At 48.7% G+C, this 22,310-nt stretch overlaps 1 protein-coding gene across 10 annotated transcripts in view; it reads right to left on the bottom strand.

Annotated features, from left to right (window-relative positions):
• Positions 1-22,310, bottom strand: part of Smco4 (single-pass membrane protein with coiled-coil domains 4) — a 53,499-nt gene that overhangs the window by 6,501 nt on the left and 24,688 nt on the right. For 6 of the 10 annotated variants that reach the window (XM_087562660.1, NM_001437145.1, NM_001437150.1 and 3 more), the window contains 1 exon segment: positions 12,872-12,948. In XM_087562660.1, coding sequence (XP_087418786.1) covers positions 12,900-12,948 — 49 coding nt within the window. In that variant the 3' untranslated portion in view covers positions 12,872-12,899. 10 annotated transcript variants of the gene reach the window in all.

Below are 22,310 nucleotides of genomic sequence, written 5' to 3'. Positions count from 1 at the left end.
GTGATAGATGCCAATTTCACCATGAGCTGGCTCTGATGTTCTCTGCACCGAACATGGAATCGAGCCAGAATATAAGTATTCCTCCAGAACCCCGGCTTACTCAAGAAGAGAGTAGCACGACCCACTGCCAACCCATGAGATCTGACGCCACCATCCTCTGTGCACACCGCACAGGCCTTCCTGCCCTCGGCTGTCTCTGGAGCCACATCTGGTGAGTTCACCTCGCAGAGAGGAAAGAAGAGGCTTAGCTGGTACTTCATTAGGCTTCCCCCGCAGCCAGCCCCAGCCCACGGCTTGAACTGTTCCCCCACAGGATTCCCTACATGTACCACTGTCACGTTACATTCTTTGATGGGCCTTTGACCCAGTTTGGAGCTCGTCACGTGCATACCTGATATACCCAGTAAGATAGAAGGAAGCTGGTGCCACCAGTTGGTCACCACAGCCTCTAGCTCCCCTAACCGAGGAACCAGAAACATCACAAGCATTGAGTTCTACCTGATTCTAAAGTGACGTCACAGGCTATGTCCCACCCCCACCAATGGAAGCCTATGGCAATTGGCCAACTCTGGAACCTTCCAAGTGGCCAGTGGGAGGAGACTAGATGTAGGGCTGGGTGTATGAGGGAGATGAGGAACTGCTATGGTTATGATTATAACGTTAGTCTCCCACACATGTGCACACTGATGGACACGCACGCAGATAGATATGTATATGTGTGTAATGCTCTAAAGTGGCCACCTTTCCCCTACTTTAGAGATGATAATGTCCATGGCACTGAATCCTAGTAGGGAAACGGCTGGAGATGAGTCTCAGCTCTGCCACATGGGGTAACAAGCCCCCAGGCAGGGCACTAAAGTTTTCAGGACCTGACTTTCCTCTGTAGGTCGGACAGGAAGGATGCTTTGCCGAGTTACTAGAACACCAGGAGCAGTACCCAGTGTACACAATGGGCCAAAGCAGAGCACAGTGGGGAGCACACAGAAGCTTACTGCTCAGTGGGGAGCACACAGAAGCTTACTGCTCAGTGGGGAGCACACACACAGAAGCTTACTGCCCAGAGAGGGCTGTCTTTGTACAAGAGGCTGGAAATTCTGAACATATCTGCTGTTTTGTTTTGTTTTTTTTTTAATTTACTGCATAACTATGGGACATAGAATCCCCTGTTTCTCTTCCCTCAGTAAGAAATCAGCTGCTAGGCAGATGTGTTCAAAGGCTGGTTCCTGCTATCAAGGGCAGGCTAGGAGAAGAAAGGTTACTCCCAACTCCCCTCATCCCAGACCTGCTACCCTCAGCTCTGCCAAGGGACTGGAGGGTTAGCTCGACAGTTAAGAGCGAGCAATGCTCTTGCAGAGACCGAGTCCCATTTACAGGACCCACACAGGGCAGCTCTAGCCTGCAACCCCCTCCCCAGGGAATGTGATGCCCTCTTCTGGCCTCCACAGATGCCTGTCCTCAACTGCACAGACCCACACATACATAAATTACAAACCTTAAATGTGGCTGATCTCTAAGACAAGCTATGTTTAATACGGACTACATTTTGATAGATTACTGCTAAATAAGGAATGTAAAATACCCCACTAAAACGTTTATTACATGTTGAAGTGATAGCATTTTGGATAGTTGGGCTTAGATAAAGTAACTTCACCTGTTTTCTGCTTAATTTGGCTCCTAGAACATTTTAATTTCCTGAATAGCTTGAATAACACTCAGCATAGATACTGCTGTGCTTGAATGGTGTTATAGGAGCCCCAAGCTCTGCCCTCCTGGAAGTACGGGAAACACAGGCTCCACCCACAACAGTCAGGACCGCCCCCCACTCCCCAGCCTTTCACAGCCCAGTGCCACTGGCTCTCCCAAGCTCCCTCACAGCAGCATGGCCCTTGGCTGCTGACACTGGAGCACCCATACCCACAATTAATCCAGGACTTGCCCCTGAGCACCCTCTCCCAGGTACTGTTGGCTGCTACAGCCCCTCCCACCCTTGGCCAACTCTCAATCGCCCCTACCTTGGACCCCTCAGGGACTGCAAACATATCTTGGTGGCAACATAACCCACTCAGCCCCACCCATGGGGCTGGCAGCAAGCCTTGCACATAACAAGCACTCAGCAGACACGTGCTGAATGGAGGGTCAAAGCCAAACTGAAGCAGTTCTTCGCAAACCATGAGAGCGGGAAGAGCTGCGGGAATGTGGTGTGCTTACAAGCCCTTGTTTTGTGTTTACCACAGTCCTGCGGGACTGCCACTTTGACTGCTTTAGATGATGAAAGACACTCAGGTAAGGACAACCCGTTTTCCAAGTTCAAAGGCTATACGGATCGAGTACCAGTCAACTCCAGTGAAAACCCGCAATCAACAGGCATGAAACAGTCAACGAGGAAATAACTGACTGGGATCTGAACTCAGACCTGATGTACAGCAACCAATCCTCTGTGTTACTCCACGGAGCTGCCAATCACCTCCGACTAGGAACAGCAGCCACTATTTCCCAGGCACACCCCTACCAGCACTCTACTATGCATGCATCTATACCACGAAAACAGAAACCAAGGAAACGTGAGGAAGGGTTTCCAACCCAGCTCCTATGGCTTTCAAATCCGAGGCCGCAGGAAGGGTCTGAGAGCTTCAGGCTATCTTACCTGCTACTGACAGAGTCCATCTTAAGTCAGGCTTGCCCTGTTGTCTGAAATAATGTGCTAGAAAGCTTTTTGCAAACTTTGGCTACTAAAGAAATGTTACTTAATTCACTGAGAACCCTAGCTTTTTATGGTGGAGCCTAGACTGCACAGTTGTGAGAGGCAAAAGGATGGGCTGTGTCCTGTCAGAATGAGCCTGAGGGCAGCTCTGAAGACCCTCGTGGGCGGTGTGGCTTCCTCTACCCAGCATGATACTGGCCCAGGACTCACAGCATGAAGGCGGCCAAGAGGTGGACATGTGGCCAACCAGCACAGATTGGCCTGGCTTAGGGTCTGTGTAAAATTGCTGAGGACTATGGCAATTATATATGCCCACTCAACACATGGAGTCAGTAACCAGGCCCAGGGCCGAGAGCTCGCCTGCTCTCTGCACAGACCTCATTCTTGCACCAGAGAAGACGGTCTATAGAGCTTTTTGTTCTACTGAGATCACATCACTCCACTCTGCCACAGATCAGGGGAAAGGGACAGGCAGGTTACTAGGGAACCTGACTCCTACGGAGCACATGCTGCTAACATAAGTGCTTTCCTGGGAACAAACACAGGGACAAACAATGACAGCCACTCAGGTGCTCCTCTGTCTACTGCTGACAGGCCAGAGGTCCGGCAAGCACAGCCAGACCGAGGATCAGACCTACAGAGAAGCACACCCCACAGTGAGGGCAGAAGGATCGAGAAAACACAATTTATCAAACCAGGATCAGGCACGTCTAAGGAGAAATCCGAGAACACAACAGAACTGGGGGCCGACAGGAAACCCCAGGATTCTCAGTAACTTAGGTGGGTCACATTTCTTAGCAACTGAGGCTTGCAAAATGCCTTCCTGTGTGGTATTCATTCCCTCCTCATGGACACTTTGCATGGCACTGACCTTCCTTAACAAGGACAGATGGCACAAAACTAGGGATAGAGACACCTCTCGTTCTATTTCTTAAGTCGTACTGTACACTGGGACAAGGACCCAGCTGTGAACTAAGCAGGAAGAATGTTGCCGTAGGTAGGGAGGATGCTGTCCTCACTCACAGAATGTGAGACAGACAACCGGCCTCCAAGGCGGCTGCAACCTTCTGGTGAATGGCGGGAGCGGGCTTCAGGAGAAAGTGACCCTGCAGGGGGTCTAGAGAAGGAACAGCCTGTTAAGATTTCGGGATGACTTCCAGGTGGATGGTGGAGCGGTCAGCCCCCGTGGACATGGGTGGCATACCTTATCATAAGCCAGCGACCAGGGAGGCTGCAGAAGGCTGCAGGGGAGCTCTCACCTCTCCCTGCATCCCTCAGTCCCTACCTGTTACTGGGCCCCCCGGCTGGCATGCTCTTCCCTACATGATCCAACCATCTTGGCTACTGGTTCTCTTTGTAGCTTTGGGTCTCCTGGCTGCTGCGCCTGGTCCCCCGCTCTCCCCTCTCCCATGCCCCTCCCCTTCTCCTCACATGGCTCTGGGTCCTGTCCACTCTGGACTCTCCCAGAAGTCCCTGCTCTTTCCCACAAATCTATAATAAATTTCCTCCTCCACCACACTTAGAAGCAGTCACGGTCCTTTCTTCTTTATTTTATTTTATTCAAGTATCATGCTGAAAGATCAGAAAGCTGGAACAGGCCGAAAGCAAAATGAAGGCCCACAAACCATCTGCTATCATTTCACAGGAACTCTGTGGGAGAATTCCCTAGAGGCAAAGACTGAAGCGAGGGGCTCAGCGATGAATCGAACGAGTCTTACACGCGTGGTGTGGTGAACTGGTCCAGGGGAAGAACACACGTGGTCATGTGGTGGGTGCACCTCAAGAGGTTGGTGGGGAACATGGCACGAAACATAGACACAGACTAAAGACTGATCTGCATAGACCTTGGTGGAGAAGACACTGAGTGTGGGGATACAGGGAAACAGGAACCTGGACACGTGGGTCAACTGAAAGACCCCATTAGAGCACATCGAGACCCTGAGAGGTATCTGAACCAGGCCCAGCCTTGTTCAAGGAGAAGCTGGTCTGGATTAGGAGCTATGGGAGATAGGATACGGTCTGAGGAACTGATGAGAATGCACTGGCCAAAACAGGATCGGAGGACCACGCTCTGCTTAGCAGCCAAAGCATGGACCTTGGAGAGCTGAAAGGAACCAGCATGAGATAAAAGAGGATCAGGAAAAATGAGTGAGAGTAGAACGACCTGGACGCCAAGGGAAGATAGTGTTGGGGGAAGGGCTGCCTACTGATGTGGCCACAGGTGGGTCATCAGTGCCTCTGGCAGCCGTGGAGAGGACAAGGCAAGCAGGAAAGAGGAAGGAACCCTCGGCAGACAATGGCCCAGTGAGGGCTCTGGGCCGTCCTGTAACTATGAGCAGCTTACTCTCTGTCCCAGGCTTTTCACCTCAGAAGTGGGGTGAGTAGCTGCACCCAGGGAGCTAAGTATGAGAATGACACCCACTACAGTGGGTCTAACACAAGTAGCCATCAATCGGCTCTCATGACAAGAGTACTGGCAAAGCAACTGGGCAGGAGAAGGTAATACAGGAGAAGACACCAGCGCAGCAGGCAGGGAGAGCAAGAACGGAAAGTCACAGAACGCCTGTTCAGATAGGTCATGGAAACTGCTAGAGGGGTGTGGTGTCTGGTGCAACACAAGGCCCAGCGTGTCAAGCAACGCAAGCCAACTGCTACCCGAGAGATTACGCTAAACTCTCATCCTGCCATACCCATTAAGCCGCAGCGCTCCCTTCAGGTTTGAGTTATTGCCATGTTTCCCAGACTAACTGCATGCATCTCCTGTGTATGAGAAAATAATCTTGGCTCAGAGGTGTGTGGGTATTGACAGGAACCTGCTGAGCACAGGCTGCTCTCTTACACACCCTCCATTACCCGAAGCTCTGTGTGTGACAAGGGACGGGCTGAATGTCAAAGCTGTGGCCCTGGAAGAAGGACCCTGAACTAAGCACAGGGTACAGGGACCTGGGCTGGACCAGCTTTGGGGCAGGCAGCTTCCTCTCCCTAGGAGAGTCCAAAGGAGGCAGGAAGGTGATCTGTGAGCTGCAGAAGAAACTCTACAACTCCCACATTGGCTGCTGCTCCCCTCCACTCTGGTGAACCGGTTCCTCTGTGACAGGAAGGGCATCGTGCAGGAAGGTGCCCAGGAACGTGGCCAGCTTTTCCAAACAGTGCCATTACTTAATGGCAAACCCTATTCAAAGCCATAGGCATCCTCAACTTCCTCTGCTAGTCCATTAGACACTTTAAGACAGCAGGCAGGCCAGGCAAGACCAAATCATCTCTTGGCTAATGATACATCAGCTTAGGACTAAGGCAAGGCTCAGGGGAGAAGTCACTGATAGGTGCAGAGCAGTCAACTACATATATTTAGTTTAAGTCGTTTCTCTGACTTCTCCGTCTGAAATAGGCAGAATGTGGGTGATCATTGCTCTTAAAGGGCCAGGTTCGGGGCACAGCCAGCCTAATAATAAAACTTCATTTTATCCCCTCTGTCACCTTCAGATGCCAGGGCACCTTCAGCAGCATTAGTCTTGTGTAAATTGTCACAGATCATCAGGGCTTCCGTGGCTCTCATCATGAGGCCTTCCGTGGCTCTCACTGACCCCTGACAACATCCTCAGACCTCCAGCTGTCCCTGGTCACTAGGCTGCAGCCCAGAGAAAAGAAGTCAATGTTGAGGTTCTAGAGTTGGCCCAGGCCTAGAGCACAAGTAGGTCAAACCTGAGCGGTCTGGTTCCACAGCCTTCTTCTCTTCACTAATAAGCTTGCTACATTCTCAACCAACAACTATCTGTGTTTAACCTTCTTTATCTGTCATTTCCTGCAGATAGAAACATGTCCTCAACGGGACATGGTACGTCACCCTGCGGCTCCTGACTCACCTGTGGCTGATGCATATGTGGTACCCAAACAAGAAAATGCCATTTGGCCAGACCCTGCCAGCCTGTCCTTGCAACAAGACAAAGACACACTCCCCTCTCCTTCCTAGACTTGACCACATCCCTCGTGCTCTTACAGGCAAAGATTTCATCAGCAACCAAAATACCACAAGCATCAGTGTCTGCTGAACCTCTAAAATGAACACCCACCTCTGAGCTAAAGGACAGTAAATAAGTTAATAGAGCCAGATGCTGCAAATCCTATCCCCAAAACGGTATGTGGGCCCTTCTGGCTAAAGAAATTGTGGCTCAGCCCGCCTGCAGGGCTGGATCTGGACATGAAGACGGAGGATTCACGTCACACTTCATGTATTCATCAGACATTTGTCATGAGCCTACATGTATGACCTGTATGTTCAGTTCACTCGTACTTCCCAGCACTATCCCTCAGCCTAGTGCTGATCCACTGCGGACCGTGATGACTGACCGACACGTGTGAGAAACAGTCACTATTCACCAAATGCAAGGCAGCCGTGGTGTGCGAGACGTCTGGTCCTGGTGGTGGAACCTGAGAAATTCAGTTCTAACTGAGGAAGGCGGCGATAAGCCATGTGCTGTGAGAAAGGGGTATCACGCTGTGAGGAAGGAGCAAGCTATGAACGGAGACGGAGACGAGCAGGAGAGGGCTGGAGCAGGCAGTGATGTGGGACTGCCTCTCTGATTCCAAAGGAGGGTAAGAGAAAGGTATCCAGCAGAAACAAGGAGGTAGAAGTCCTGAGGCAGGAGTAGCCTGTGTCAAGTTCAGAAATAAGCCAGAGCAGAGGGGCCGATGGTCAGTGGCCTGGAAAGTGGTCAGACTGGAGAGATCGATTCAACACACTACCAAGGACGACTGGTGACATCTTGAGGCCTATTATCTGGTCTCACTGTAGCCCCAGCCTCCTGAAAAAATCAAATTTTCTGCAAGACAGGCAGTGAACTGGGTGCAATAAACATTTACCAAGTACTGTGTGTTCCTGGGGATTTCCTAAGAGTGGGTCTTGGGGTGAAGAAGGAAGATGGCCCCATCAGAAAAGACCTTGGCTACTAAAGTTCACTTGTCCTTAACAAATGGACACACATTTGGTCTTGAGTTAAGACGCCCTCTTTTGGTTTAGACTTTAAGCTGACTTACTAAAGTGAGCATGGAGGGTGGACAGCCTGAGTGAACTGCACCAAACATGGCTTTAGACCGTGGAAAGCGGCTTCCCACTATCTCACACTTCCCTACACTCCAGGTTAGCCATGGCCTCGATCCGCTCAGACCTCTGTGCACCCGCTATCAATAAGGACTTTCCAACAGCCGAAGTCAGGGACAGCTCGTGTGCTCCCTGGCCTTGCCACCGCCACCCACTGTTGCTGGGGGCTGGTCAGCCTCCTGTAACAGTAAACCTAGGGTCTGAACCCACTGCACCCCACAAAAGGGAAACCTGTAGGTCCCCACTGACTTCCAATGCCGCTCTGACCTGCCTCCCAGTCCCTCACATCCCAAATGTCAGACTCTCAATGGAACCCAGGGCCATCTTAGCACTGCACCAATCAGCCCCCGTGGCTGCATGGTGCTCAGTGTGGACTGACCGGAGCAGCTCATCCACAGACTCAGGTCTGTGTGCACACGGTGGGGGAACACTGCTACTTCAAGCCTTCCCATCTGACTGGTGTCACCAGCCTGCTCCTCTTGTTAATACAGCTGGTGCAGACAGCGTGGGCGCACCCTGACCTCCCCTCTGTACCACCCCAGATGCATCTCTATCCTCGCCACTCCTCGCCCCCCTCTCCAGATACGGCCTCTCACGTGCCCTCTCTTCTCTATCTCCACAGCCTGATCTTTGATCCTGAAGGCTGCCAAGATAGCTGCCTAACCTGTGAATTCTCCTAAGCTCCACACTCTCTCCAGCTGTGGTGTGAAGGCTTCCCTAAACCCCTCTGAAACCCTGCTCCTATGGGCAGGGTAGAGCACGCAGTGCCTGCCCATCCCCCTCACTTCCCCTTACCAGCAAAAACATACGGCAAACTTCAAAATCGCTAGGGCAGCAGATATGGGAGATGCGAATGTCTTCCGTAGATGGTACAGATGACTCATCTGCACCTCGTTCTTGTTGGAAAGTACAGTCACTGGAAACTTTTTCAGCATGAAAACATTACTGGCATAAATATGCATTACTCGATGTGCAGGGTTAAAAACCGACCTGTCAGACTAATAGTGAGAAAGCGGAGAGAGCAATAACTGACCGATCGTTCAACACTAGATTCCCAGCAGCCAGAACTGTTAAGAATTCCAGATTTTGCTGACACAGTGTCATTAGAGTACAGTTTCTAAGACCCGAGGAAACTAGAAGCCAGAATGCCCAAGGCCAACAGGGCCCTGGCTAGCAGGGCCGTAAGTGTGAGCACCCACAGACCACTGCATTTCAGCAGCAGCATCTTCCTGGCTAAGTCACTAAACTGGAGCCGGGCCTCACAACGGGGAGTGTAGCATTTTGAGTCTCACATCCACTAGAACAGATTAAGAGCTGGAGAAATGGCTCCCCCAGGAAAAGGCGCTTCCCACCAAGCCTGACAACCTGCATTTGACCCCTGGGAACCGCATGCTGGGAGAGAACCAACTCTCTCATCATCGTTCTCTGACCTCCATACGGCCATAGTACATTCCCACCCCAATGCAAACACACACACAATAAAACACATAACAGATTAAAGGACACAGGATGGGACACTGCTGCCTTTCAGGGGACCTCAGGAAGGCAATCACAGTCCAAAGAGAAATCCGACCCAGAACTCACTGTATAACCCTGTCCCCAAGTAAGGCCCTCCACAGTGCCTACCCGCCTGCTCACGTCCCACCCCAAATGCCCCCACAACTACCTACTTTGCCATCTTGACAGACCCATCCTCCTACTGTCTAACGTAATTGGGAGTTCTCTAAGACCCACCATAGAAGTCACATGACTTCTACTCAGAAGGTGAAGAAGGGGCCCATCTCTGAGCCCTTGGGGCTCCTGGTCATAAACTCAAGTGCAGTGCCTGAGACACCTGCAGAGTTCCTTGTGCAGCCTCTCATGGTCGCCTTTTGCTGTGATTCACCAGTCATATTTCAAATTTAAGATCATATAGCAGCTGTGTTCACTACAGGCCACCAAAACTCCAGGAGGCCTGTGAAGATGGGGTGTTAGATCAAGAAGGGGGAAGGGTGCTTTTCAGAGATGTGCTGGCATGTGTAAACACTCACAGAGACAGTTCAAGGTCAAGATATAAAAGGCCATGCTGGGGACAGAACGTGTTTAGCAGGAGGGCTACGCACACCAGCTTCGTCCTTCCTCCTTTGGAGGGTGGCAGGCTTTTCTACCACCAGCTTAGAATCGTTGATGAGTTCCTGAGTTACATTCTTATGCCAAAAATTTGGGGGAAGACGACCACTCAGGGGTGGGAGAGGGTGTCAGAATGTTATTTCACTACATGTTTCTTGTGAACTTAGGAGGGTCCAATGAAATGATTGACCTCTGAGTGGTGGGAACTGAAGCTCTGGTGTGGTTAGGAACAAATTGCCCCGATCCATGCCCCAGAACAACAGCCATCCCATACAATGCACCCGTGAGAGCCCGACAGGTGTTTTACTGCATTTGGAAAAAATCAGTCATAGCAATCTTCAGGCCACACCCTGTCCTCTTCACAGGTTTACAGATACAATCCGAGTGCAGGAAGATGCCACTGACAGGCTGAAGGGGAGGGGGAACCAAGGACAATGGATGAATTGTTACACTTAATTCTCAGCCCAAAGGGAGGGGCAGAACAGAGACAGAGGGGTGCCAGGCTGCCAGCTGACAGGGCTTGGCAGTCAGATAGGCAAACAGGAAGCTGCTTTGGATACGGAAGGTGGTAGGTAAGTTTGAACCGACTTTGAGAGACACACTGCAGCCTCTGGGATGTGAAGGAAGCAAAGGAGAGAGGGTGACCATGACCAGATGACTCTCTAAGTCTTGGTTTGAAAAGAAAAGCAAGCCAACTACTATGTGCCTGGCTGAGATGGAGGGGAGAAAACAGATCTGTAGAGAGCTAAACCTCAGCCACACTAAGTTCAAGGTGCCCACGTACACCCACATTTGCTAGCTGCTAAACAGGAAACAGAAAAGCCTATAGAGTCCAAAGGAGTTCTGGGAAATGATAGGCACCCTGAAGTGGTCTCACTACTGCCCCCTTTCTAAGGTCCCTTCCTTTGACAGCGACTGAGTGTCCCTGACACTGTGCCAGCTCGAGGTGGGGTGCAACCAATGAGACCAAGTTAACTAGGAGCACAGGCTGCCTCTGGGGCAGCCTCAGCATTACAGGCACGAGACCTTTAAGGTTTAGAAAGCAAAAGCCCTCAGGTATCTAACAACAAGACAAATGCTGGTAGATATGGAATTTCTTTCAGCCATAAAAGACAAAATTATGTCATTTACAAGGAAATAGATGCCACCAGAGATAATCATATTAAGCAAACTTATGCTTCAAAACATCTGAGAAAGACAAAATTTAAGTTTGCTCTCATTCATTTGCGCTTCCGATGCCTTCCCACATGTATTCATGATGATACATAAAGGGACGTATGCACATAGGACATGAAAGTGAAGGGAAGAAGGGAATGATGGGTAGGAGGGGTCAAAGGGGACACTAGAGAGATGTGGGGGAGGGTCGTATACTCACTTATATGAAAAAGCCTCTGTGTGACAGCACAATACGTAACGGAAACACACAGTAAAACCTTTCTTTTTTTTTTTTTTTTTTGGTTCTTTTTTTCGGAGCTGGGGACCGAACCCAGTGCCTTGCGCTTCCTAGGTAAGCGCTCTACCACTGAGCTAAATCCCCAGCCCCACAGTAAAACCTTTCTTAAGTTTGCTTCATGCTACAACTGGAAGCACTCGGCCTGGAACATTCTCAGTTACAGCATCATGGGAGCTTGGGTGACTTCTCAAGGCAAACAGTCCCCGTAAAAGAGTGCTGGTCTCAGTCATGGGCCTTGCAACTTACTCTTGGGAGTGCGGCCCTGTTTAGAGGACTCATGCCCAGTCCCATGGGCAACTGGTATCAAAAACAGAGGAAGGCCTTCCAAGAGAAGAGACCGGAAAGGTCAGCCTATTTCAGGAAACAAAGGTTCATTGAAACTGCATCCTGCTCTCAAGCTAATCTGCCTCCTTCTGGACCACAACCTGGCCTCACGATGTGGCGTCTGTTTTCCGACTTCCCCATCAAAGGACAAATCAAATGTCAGTTGACAATCTGCTTTGTAATTAAAAGTTGGTTTTCTTTTTTTAGAAATTCCATTTAACCGAACAATGCCACATGGCAGCTCAGTGTGCAGGGCCACCTTGATTGACAGCATCATTTGCAATGATTTTAGAAAGGAAGAAGAGACCATTGTCAGATGTGACAGGATCAAGCTGATCAGACGCTGACTTATGAAGTGTGTCCATGCAGCGCTCACATGAGACAGCTTTACTTCCAGCCTGTAAGTAAGCCCCCAGGCCAAGAGGTCATTTTCAACCCTGGCTGGAAGAAGGGATCAGGGGGAGGGTTCTGGTTGTAGAAGCGGTGCCACGCTGATGGTAGAGAAACAGCAGGGTATCCCGAAGGGCAAAACCCCCTGAAAGGAACCAGAGGTTGGAAAGAGTGGGAAGGACTTCAGGTTTCTTGACAAGGGTAGCCTACAAGGAACTGAGAAAACAGACTATCTCTACACTGGCTCATGGCTCAGAGCAAGCTTTGAGCTTCTGAACTTGTTTGCTCACTCACAATGAGAGGCTACCACTGCCTGACTGTCTCCCAGGACTGCTAGAAGAAAACAGAATGCTGTGTGTACAGTTACCTGCAAGCAAGCGGTAGACACTCTAGACCCGAGAGACTGCTGTGGCTGTGCTCACCAAGGAAGGGCGAGGACTTGTCTACCAAGGTACAACAACCATGAAGATGACGGTGCATCAGAAGCTTCTTTGGAATAACTAGCAGGGGCATAAACGGTTTGAGAAAAGGAAATGTCTGGCTAGTGCAACGTAAAATGTTTTGTTAGGAAGTCAGTTAGATGCAGCTGTTGACTGGGTTGCCTAGAGGCTCACAGGGACAGGCATGCCAGGCACAACCATTGAGTTTAAAGCCTCACTCCTGACCCACTCCTGTGCAACTTTAATTCAAAACTAGCCCCTGGGCAGACATTTAGGAAAGGTCTTTGATGAGCAAGAAGAGGCCCAGCAGAGAGGGGGCATGTTTGTCAACCCCTAAGAATGAGTAGAGTTTTTACCTTTTCTTCAAATTCAGGAACCACTGCTTCACTGACGTGGGTCAACTGATTTCCAGTCAGGGTGACCTGAGTTCTTCCTGTTGGGGAATTAGAAGTGAGAGTGTAAGAGATGTCTAGAGATGAGCTACCCATCCTGACCCCCATCCATGCTGGGAAGGTAGACACATGCATCCTCCCCTAAGCAACAGGGGAAGGGCGACCAGGCAGCTGCCCGACCCCAGCCAGACACAGTTCAAGCTGCAACCAACAGTCACTGTTGTAAAATAAGAGACCCAGGGCCAGGTCTGGAAAGGAAGTGGAAGCGGAGAGAGTGATGAAATAAAGACATGGGGAAAATAAAAGGGGGGAATGGCTTGAGTCTCACACCACTGTCTCAAGAGTATTCAAGGAAAAAGCCCCAGAGTGCACAGTCAAAAAATGGTTCCTAAAACCCCAGAGACGTGCAAGATTAGTATCAGGGAAGACAGTCTTAATAAGGGCGGGGCCTGTAAAACACCAACGGAAGGGTTTCACTGGAAACACAGGTCAGGAACACCCAAGAAGAGTAACTGAGTAATGGGACCAAACAGACCCCACAACTCAAAGCTAAACCTTAACTTTCCCGCCTTATCAATGCTCTGTCTTAAGGAATAAATATTTGTTTGCCACCGGGGGTGGGGGGGGGTTGGCTAGGGCTAATTCCGTTTCTGGAGTAGCCTGGCTTACTGATGTGGCTGTCAGTCTTTTGGCATCTCAGCAGGCTGGGTGGTCTAAAGTAAGTTCACTGACCTGATGGTAAACAACACTACTTCATATATTTTCCATTCTATTGAACATATACACACAACCATGCACATACATATACATGCACATGTATACACACACATACATATACATATGCACATACATATACACACATAATTCATAAGCATGCACATATACACACATATACATACATATGCATGCATATATACAGACATACATATGCATGAACATATGTATATACATATACATATACATATACATATACATATGCATGCACATGTATGCACACATACATATACATATATGTACAAACACATGCACACTTAAACACAAATACACACATAAGAACATCCCAGACTTTTGGCCAATTTCTACCACTGGCTATATTTCCCCTTTCATTGTAGCGCTGATGAATCAGGAATCACACATGCTTCAAGAACCCAAACTCCCATGTGCTGTGGAGCACTGACTGGTAAGTAAGGCTCTGAGACTAAGATACTGAAGGCAAGATTAGGAAGCAAGACTAGAAAACAGAAGGCAATGTACTCTTCTGACAGTCACAAATGTCAGGTTAAGGCATCCATACTCCACTGGGCAACATAAGAGCTGGAGTGACTGCACTGTTCTAAGACAACGCCCAACCAGAAAACACATAGTTTACATCAGCTCCAAAAAGAAGATATGGCCAAAACTGCAAAGTCAGAAGTGTGGGCTGGAAATGTGAAGGAAGAGGCCTGAATGGCCTCAGCAGGTCCACTGTCTACTAAACTTGGCTTACTGGCTACCATGTGCCCAGCCTCGGTGCCTGGGCAATAGCTCAGCAGCCCAGCACTTCGGGTATCCAGCTCTCATGTGCAGATGCTGGCGGAGTAGGTAACAGGGACACAGCTGGCCTGCAAGAGTAAGCCCTGCCCATCCCTGCCTGCCTATCCCAAGCAGCAGAGCCAGCCCTACCGCAGCTTCATCCAGGCCTCAGTTTCCCCAGCCAAAAATCAAAGAGGATGACAAGATTTACACGTGGAACAAATAATGCTCAAAGCAGTGCCACCTGCCACCAACTCCTTGTGACAGTGTGACAAAGTAAGCACGGAGTGGTTAGAAGCTTTCTTGCCACTAGGCTGGCACTTGATCAGTCATTTTGTTGTACAGAGCACAGACTGGCACATGAGCGTCAAAGCAAACTGCCACCAAATGAAGAGTTTACAACAGCAGAGCTTTATTCTCAGTGCTGAGGCGAGAAGTCTGAAACCAAGCAGGCAGGGTACACACACTCCCTACAGAAGTTCCTCCTCCCGGCCAGCGCTGATGGACAGTGGCATTCCTGCCCCGTCTACTCACTGCTTTCTCCTAGTCACCTGAGTCTGTGAGTTGGCATTCGGGGTCTCCTGACTAAGCCAGGATGATTCTACCCCAAGATCCTCACATTGGCAAAGACTCCGTTCAGCCCCTACCCGGCTTATTACTGGATTCCTCTCAGGCGAGTTACTTCATTCACTGTACATTCACGTTAGTTACAACTGGAGGATAAGCCCGCCCAATCTCCACAGCCTGAGCAGCACTGGAGCAAATGGGCCTCTGACATGGGCCCTGGAATCATGCTCTGAGCCCCACTCTTCCTCGATGACCCAGAAGCCAGGAGGAGGCTGGCCCAGGCTCCAGCAGTCAATGCAGGAAGGGAAAGGAGGTAGGCGCTGGTTCTCAGTTTACACAGCTGCCCTCTCACCCATTCCTCGGGATCTCACATGGCTATAGCCACAAAACTAAATCAACTGGTTTACTGTACTACCAAGCAAGCAGAGCTTTAAACGTCCAAATCTGAAAACAAGAATAAAACTACAGACAGCAGTCATCCTGCCGTTAACATGTGCCCTCTAAAACACTCATCCTCACTGGCTTCAGGAACTCTCTGAGAAGCCTTTAGGCTTTGAAAAGGAATGGTAAAGGAACTCGGGTACATAGCAGGACAGGACTTCATTTCAGAACAAACAAAAGCCAGGGGTCTCTTTGCAAAGTCACACTCCAGCCTTAACTGCAGACAACTTCGGAAGAACACAGGAGTATCTAAATTTTAGACTCGGAAGGGAGGGTGTTCCACAGCTGATAGAACCACTGGCCTTCTCGTCTCTCAGCTGCTGACAGGAACACAGCAGGTGTGAGCCTTCTGGAAGGCTGCTCACCGCACTGATTAAAAAGCTAAAAAAAAATCACATACACTCTTTGAAGCCACAATTCCATCTCCCAAACTCTACATTAGAAAACAGAACTGACACAGAACAAAACGAGACAGTCAAGGATAGCCTTACACGTGAGGTAAAAACCAGAAAGACTTCTGGCCAAAAAGAGGAAATTACTGGATAAACAAATGTGGTTAACTCATAAAAATTATTAAGTTATTAAAATAAAAAAATCATGTTGTGCAGAATTTTTAATAAAAACAACTACAATAACAGCTAATCCTTAATTGAGCTGGGCACTACACCAGCATTTAAAGTAGTGTAACACACATTCACACTCACACACATCCACACACACATCCACACTCACACACATCCACACTCACACACATCCACACTCACACACATCCACACTCACACACATCCACACTCACACACATCCACACTCACACACATCCACACTCACACATCCACACTCACATCCACACTCACACACATTCACACACACACACATCCACACTCACATCCACACCCACACACATATCCACACTCACATCCACACTCACATCCACACTCACACACATTCACACACACACACATCCACACACACACATCCACACTCACACACATTCACACACACACACGTCCACATTCACATCCACATCCACACCCACACACACATCCATACCCACACACACATCCACACTCACACACATCCACACCCACACCCACACCCACATCCACACACACATACACACATACACACCCACACACACATACACACACATATCCACACTCACATCCACACACATCCACACTCACACACATCCACACCCACACCCACACCCACACCCACACACACATACACACACACACACACACATACACACACACATCCACACCCACACACACATCCACACCCACACACACATCCACACACATATCCACACTCACATCCACACACATATCCACACTCACACACATTCACACACACATCCTCACCCCATCAAAGGTTATACCAACTCAGGCGTGCAAGTGTCTCATTTCAATGTCTCAGTCAGAAAATGACTGGCTGAGGATCTTGCTCAAGGTAATCTGGCACGGGTGAGAGGGCTCTGGGATTTGAGCCCACATAGTCCAGCCTCAGAGCCCTTCTTACAGATCTGAACAAGAGCCCTAGAGAGGGCAGCAGGCCCCATCATGAAGGCTGTGAATGGAGCCTTATGTGAACAGCACTCTGCCGATATTATCAACAACCTTGAGATCAGGCCAGCACAGAATCAAGGCCAACAGAGGCCTGGGAGTGGGTGTAAACCTAGTCTGTGTAACTTGTGAGAGTGTTTCTCAATACTGGAAAAGGTTTTTTAAAAAGGAGTCTGGGGACACAGCTCAGAAAGAGTGCTTGCCTAGCATGCTTGAAAACCCAGATGTGGGCTTCGATACTGCAAATAATTATATATAAAACAATAATCTGAATGAGCCTTGAATGTCCCAGCTAATGGAAGCAAGGGACCAACAGGCAGCTGAGGGATCAGTCCTGCTTGCACCTCGATTTGGAACTCCGGTCTCTAGCCATGCACGCTGCTTAGAGCCACTCCGACAAGTGGGAAGTCATTACAGCAGTTACAAGAAGCCCATGCAAGCCCCCGTAGTGTGCCACAACCAACGCAGGAGAGAACACTCAGGCATAAGGCAAAAAACGGAAACCAGAACGTACACAACTATCTTAATTATGCATACGAGATACATGCAAATACAACAAAATGTTTTCGGTGATTATCCCTGAATAGAAACACGTTTAGCATTATGCTCTTTTATACGTTTCCAATTTCTATAATTAGCCTGAGTTATTTTCACAAAGAAAAGAAAGGTTTTTAAATTAGCAATTCATGATATTTCTGCAAATCTAACTCAATCACAAAGACTAAAACTCAAGAGGTCCAAAATTTCCTAATTATCATCTTAATTCAATCTCAGGCCACCACCTGAAAAAAAACAGCAGCCGAGGTCCGCCATGCTGTGAGAGAACCACTAGCCGTCAGTTTCTCAACACCTAACGTTTGAGACTCTAATGGAAACAAAACTGTGACAGGGAAAGTTTCAGGCATTGGAAACAGTTGCCATCGGCCCTCTCCCCATCTAACCAGCCCTGTGGTGCCAGGGAGAAAGACTCGTTCACAGAGCTAGGTCAGCCCAAAGCCCACGGCCACACGCCAAGAACGGAGAGCACCAGTAAGTGTAATGTAAATGTTTAATTTCTCTGTAAATAATGTCACAGAAGGAAACAGCAAGTGACACCCTAATCTCCTTACCCACCCCTAGTCCAAGACTACTGTCACAAGGCTGATGCTATTGGCTGTGCAGTCACAACAGCCAAGGTCAACGTCACTGCATGACACCTGTGCTTTGATCAAACAGACTCACACGACAGAGATTGTCCTTTCAGACTCACATGACAGATTGTCCTTTCAGATTCACATGATGACAGATTGTCCTTTCAGACTCACATGATTGACAGATTGTCCTTTCAGACTCACACGATTGACAGATTGTCCTTTCAGACTCACATGACAGATTGTCCTTTCAGACTCACACGATTGACAGATTGTCCTTTCAGACTCACATGATTGACAGATTGTCCTTTCAGACTCACACGATTGACAAATTGTCCTTTCAGACTCACATGATTGACAGATTGTCCTTTCAGACTCACATGACAGATTGTCCTTTCAGACTCACATGATTGACAGATTGTCCTTTCAGACTCACACGATTGACAGATTGTCCTTTCAGACTCACATGATTGACAGATTGTCCTTTCAGACTCACATGACAGATTGTCCTTTCAGACTCACATGATTGACAGATTGTCCTTTCAGACTCACATGATTGACAGATTGTCCTTTCAGACTCACATGATTGACAGATTGTCCTTTCAGACTCACATGATTGACAGATTGTCCTTTCAGACTCACACGATTGACAGATTGTCCTTTCAGACTCACACGATTGACAGATTGTCCTTTCAGACTCACACGATTGACAGATTGTCCTTTCAGACTCACACGATTGACAGATTGTCCTTTGAGACTCACATGATTGACAGATTGTCCTTTCAGACTCACATGATTGACAGATTTGTCCTTTGAGACTCACACGATTGACAGATTGTCCTTTGAGACTCACACGATTGACAGATTGTCCTTTCAGACTCACACGATTGACAGATTGTCCTTTCAGACTCACATGATTGACAGATTGTCCTTTCAGACTCACATGATTGACAGATTGTCCTTTCAGACTCACATGATTGACAGATTGTCCTTTGAGACTCACACGATTGACAGATTGTCCTTTCAGACTCACACGATTGACAGATTGTCCTTTCAGACTCACACGATTGACAGATTGTCCTTTCAGACTCACACGATTGACAGATTGTCCTTTCAGACTCACATGATTGACAGATTGTCCTTTGAGACTCACATGATTGACAGATTGTCCTTTGAGACTCACATGATTGAGATTGTCCTTTGAGACTCACATGATTGACAGATTGTCCTTTCAGACTCACATGATTGACAGATTGTCCTTTCAGACTCACACGATTGACAGATTGTCCTTTCAGACTCACATGATTGACAGATTGTCCTTTCAGACTCACATGATTGACAGATTGTCCTTTCAGACTCACACGATTGACAGATTGTCCTTTCAGACTCACACGATTGACAGATTGTCCTTTCAGACTCACATGATTGACAGATTGTCCTTTCAGACTCACACGATTGACAGATTGTCCTTTTCCCCTTGAGGTGTAGGCAGCACTGGAAGGGGACACCAAGAGTTGCTGGCTCCCTCCTGGCTGAGGCCAGAGCAGGTTCACAGAGCACGCCACACGTTACATGACTGCAGAGAGGTAGGGAGCACCCTACAGTTCGGGATTTCCTAAGCACATTTATGAATTGTTTGATTGGCCAGTCAATGAGTAGATCGCTGATGATGTCTCACATGCCGAAAGACAGGTACAACACGCTGCCCTGGAGGTTGACTCAGCCTCAAATTCAGTTGACATCATTATCTGTACACAAGAATGCCAGCGGCAGTACCCAGAGAGGGACCCGCGGGCCAGCCCGGGCTTTAGAGGCAGGGTAGCTGAGAACAGATTGAGTGAGGCACGAAGCAATCCCCCGACACACCTCCCGTCCCGGTGACTAGCTAATGCGTGCTGGTGTCCAGCTCACCCCTCCACCTCACAGTGTGCCTAGAGGTGTCTCGATTTATGGGGTCAAGCAAGAGCAAACACCGGCGGTCAATTTTACCCTCCGGAAAGACTTCCTCCAGAGGACTTGAGTTCAGTTCCCAGCACCCATATCAGGTTCGCAGCTCCCTGTGACTCCAGATGCAGGGATTTGGGAGAAAAATCCAGGGTACATGATTATTACCTGAAGAACTTGCTAAGGATCCTGACCCCGTGAGCCACGCCATCAAAACAAGTTTCTCAGGTTACCTGCAGCTCCCACAGCTCCCTTGCTCTACTAAAATTTTACGAAACGAAAAACACAAACATCCTTGAACTAAAAGCCTGTTCGAGCATTCCCAAATCCTTCTGTGCTTAACACCTGGTGGTATCAAAAAAACAAAAACAAAAACAAACAAAAAAACCCTGCCAACCCCTGGAACCCTGGAATAGCATGCTAAGAGCTTCTTCTGTTCAAAGACAAGCTATTCAGCCCTTACCGTAAAGAAGAGAAGGTGGTGGTGGAGCAAGAGGAGGAGGAACAGCACATCTTACTTTCTCATACCGCCCAGGCCCTCCTGCCTGGGGATGGTGCTGCCCACAGTGGGCTGGGCCCTCCCACATCAATCACTGATCAAGACACTTCTCCACAGACACGCTCACGGGATAATGTGATGGAGATAATTCCTCAACTGAGGTCCTCCCTCTACAGTGTGTCAGGTTGGCAACAGAGAGGAAGCACGGCACAAGTGATCACCAGGTGATCGTGGGACAGATGGGTGCTGAAGCCTTGAGACCACAGTAGCCTCCAGTCAAGTAAACAATGCCAGTCTTCTTCCTAAACATTCTGCACTGGAAACAGTAATCTTCACCGGGAATGTGGAATCCCGCTGGAGAGACACCTTGGTGAATAAAACACTTGCCACACAAGCTCAAGACAAGGAATTTCCACCCCAAAAGCCCACATAAAACTCGGCAGCCATGACAGCTAGAATTGGTAAGCTGCGGGTTCAGTGAGAGATTCTGTCTAAGAACACAGAGTGGAGCATGATGGAGGAAAATACCCACCATCAACTTCAAGGCTCTACATGCATGCATGTCATACACGCACACACACACACACACACACCCCGCACACGTGTGTGACCATGTACAGACACAGGTGTGCAAACACGCACACGCACCCATTCAAAACTGTACAGTGGATGTCTAGATGTTATGGGACTTGCTTATTGTTACATTTAACTTAATAAATATTCTAAAGTATAAATGTTTCTAGTCACGGTCTGTGTAAACCGACGGTGTTCGGGTGGCTTACTTGGGGAAATCTTAAGCCTTTGAAAGCATAAGGAGCTTGGATCCCCAGAACTTGAGATAAGCAGATCCCTGGAAGCCTGAGGGTGGGCCAGCCTAACCAACATGGCAAGGTTCAGCCAATGACAGACATCTCACACTAAAGGTTAGCAGGAACCTGAAGACCAAGAGCCAAGATTATCCTCAGATTTGTGCATACAGTCACTGTCAACACACAGACCCCTGTCACACACACACACACACACACACACACACACACACAGAGTCCAAGAAGATCTCAGCAATTTTTTTTTTTTTGGTTCTTTTTTTCGGAGCTGGGGACCGAACCCAGGGCCTTGCGCTTCCTACCTAGGCAAGCGCTCTACCACTGAACAAATCCCCAACCCCGATCTCAGCAATTTTTAAGACTTAGGTAGAAGAGTCCTGAAACCAACACGAGTCCGGTGCTGTGAGGGTCAGGGAATGGAAGACAGAGGCCGACAGTCCGCTGAGCACTCACAGCTGATCTCCCAAGAGGTGAGCCACAGAGGAATGCAAACTCCCACGACTGACACCAGCAGACTTGCCTTACAGAAGGAAACAAAAGCGCGCTGTGCCCCAACGATGTGTGGTTCTGAGAGCAGATCCGACGGGAAGTTAAACTGCAAGGCACCAAAGGCCTGTTATTACACCCTAAAAAAATGAAATACAAATTTCTATAAAAGAGCAGAAATGGGGAAACATTAAAATTTAATGACAGGAGAAAGAAGAAAAGCCAGGTCTTGCAAAACAGACTTGTATCCAAATAAAATCCTGCAAAGTGAAAGAAACTGTGACAACCAAATGCAGGGCTTTAAATCTCTCAAGATGCTCAAATCAAGATGCATTTCAGGCACATCTGGAAAACAAAATTGCAGGAGCCCGCAGTGAGCAGAAAAGGAGAGAAGAAAGCTCACTGCTGCAAAACCCAGCTCTCAGGAGGCGAGCA

Source organism: Rattus norvegicus, chromosome 8 (assembly GCF_021556685.1).
Source record: "Rattus norvegicus strain SHRSP/BbbUtx chromosome 8, alternate assembly SHRSP_T2T, whole genome shotgun sequence".
Taxonomy (NCBI): Eukaryota; Metazoa; Chordata; class Mammalia; order Rodentia; family Muridae; genus Rattus; species Rattus norvegicus.
The sequence above is the reverse complement of the archived record's forward strand: the minus strand, read 5'-3'. Positions and strand labels throughout refer to the sequence as shown.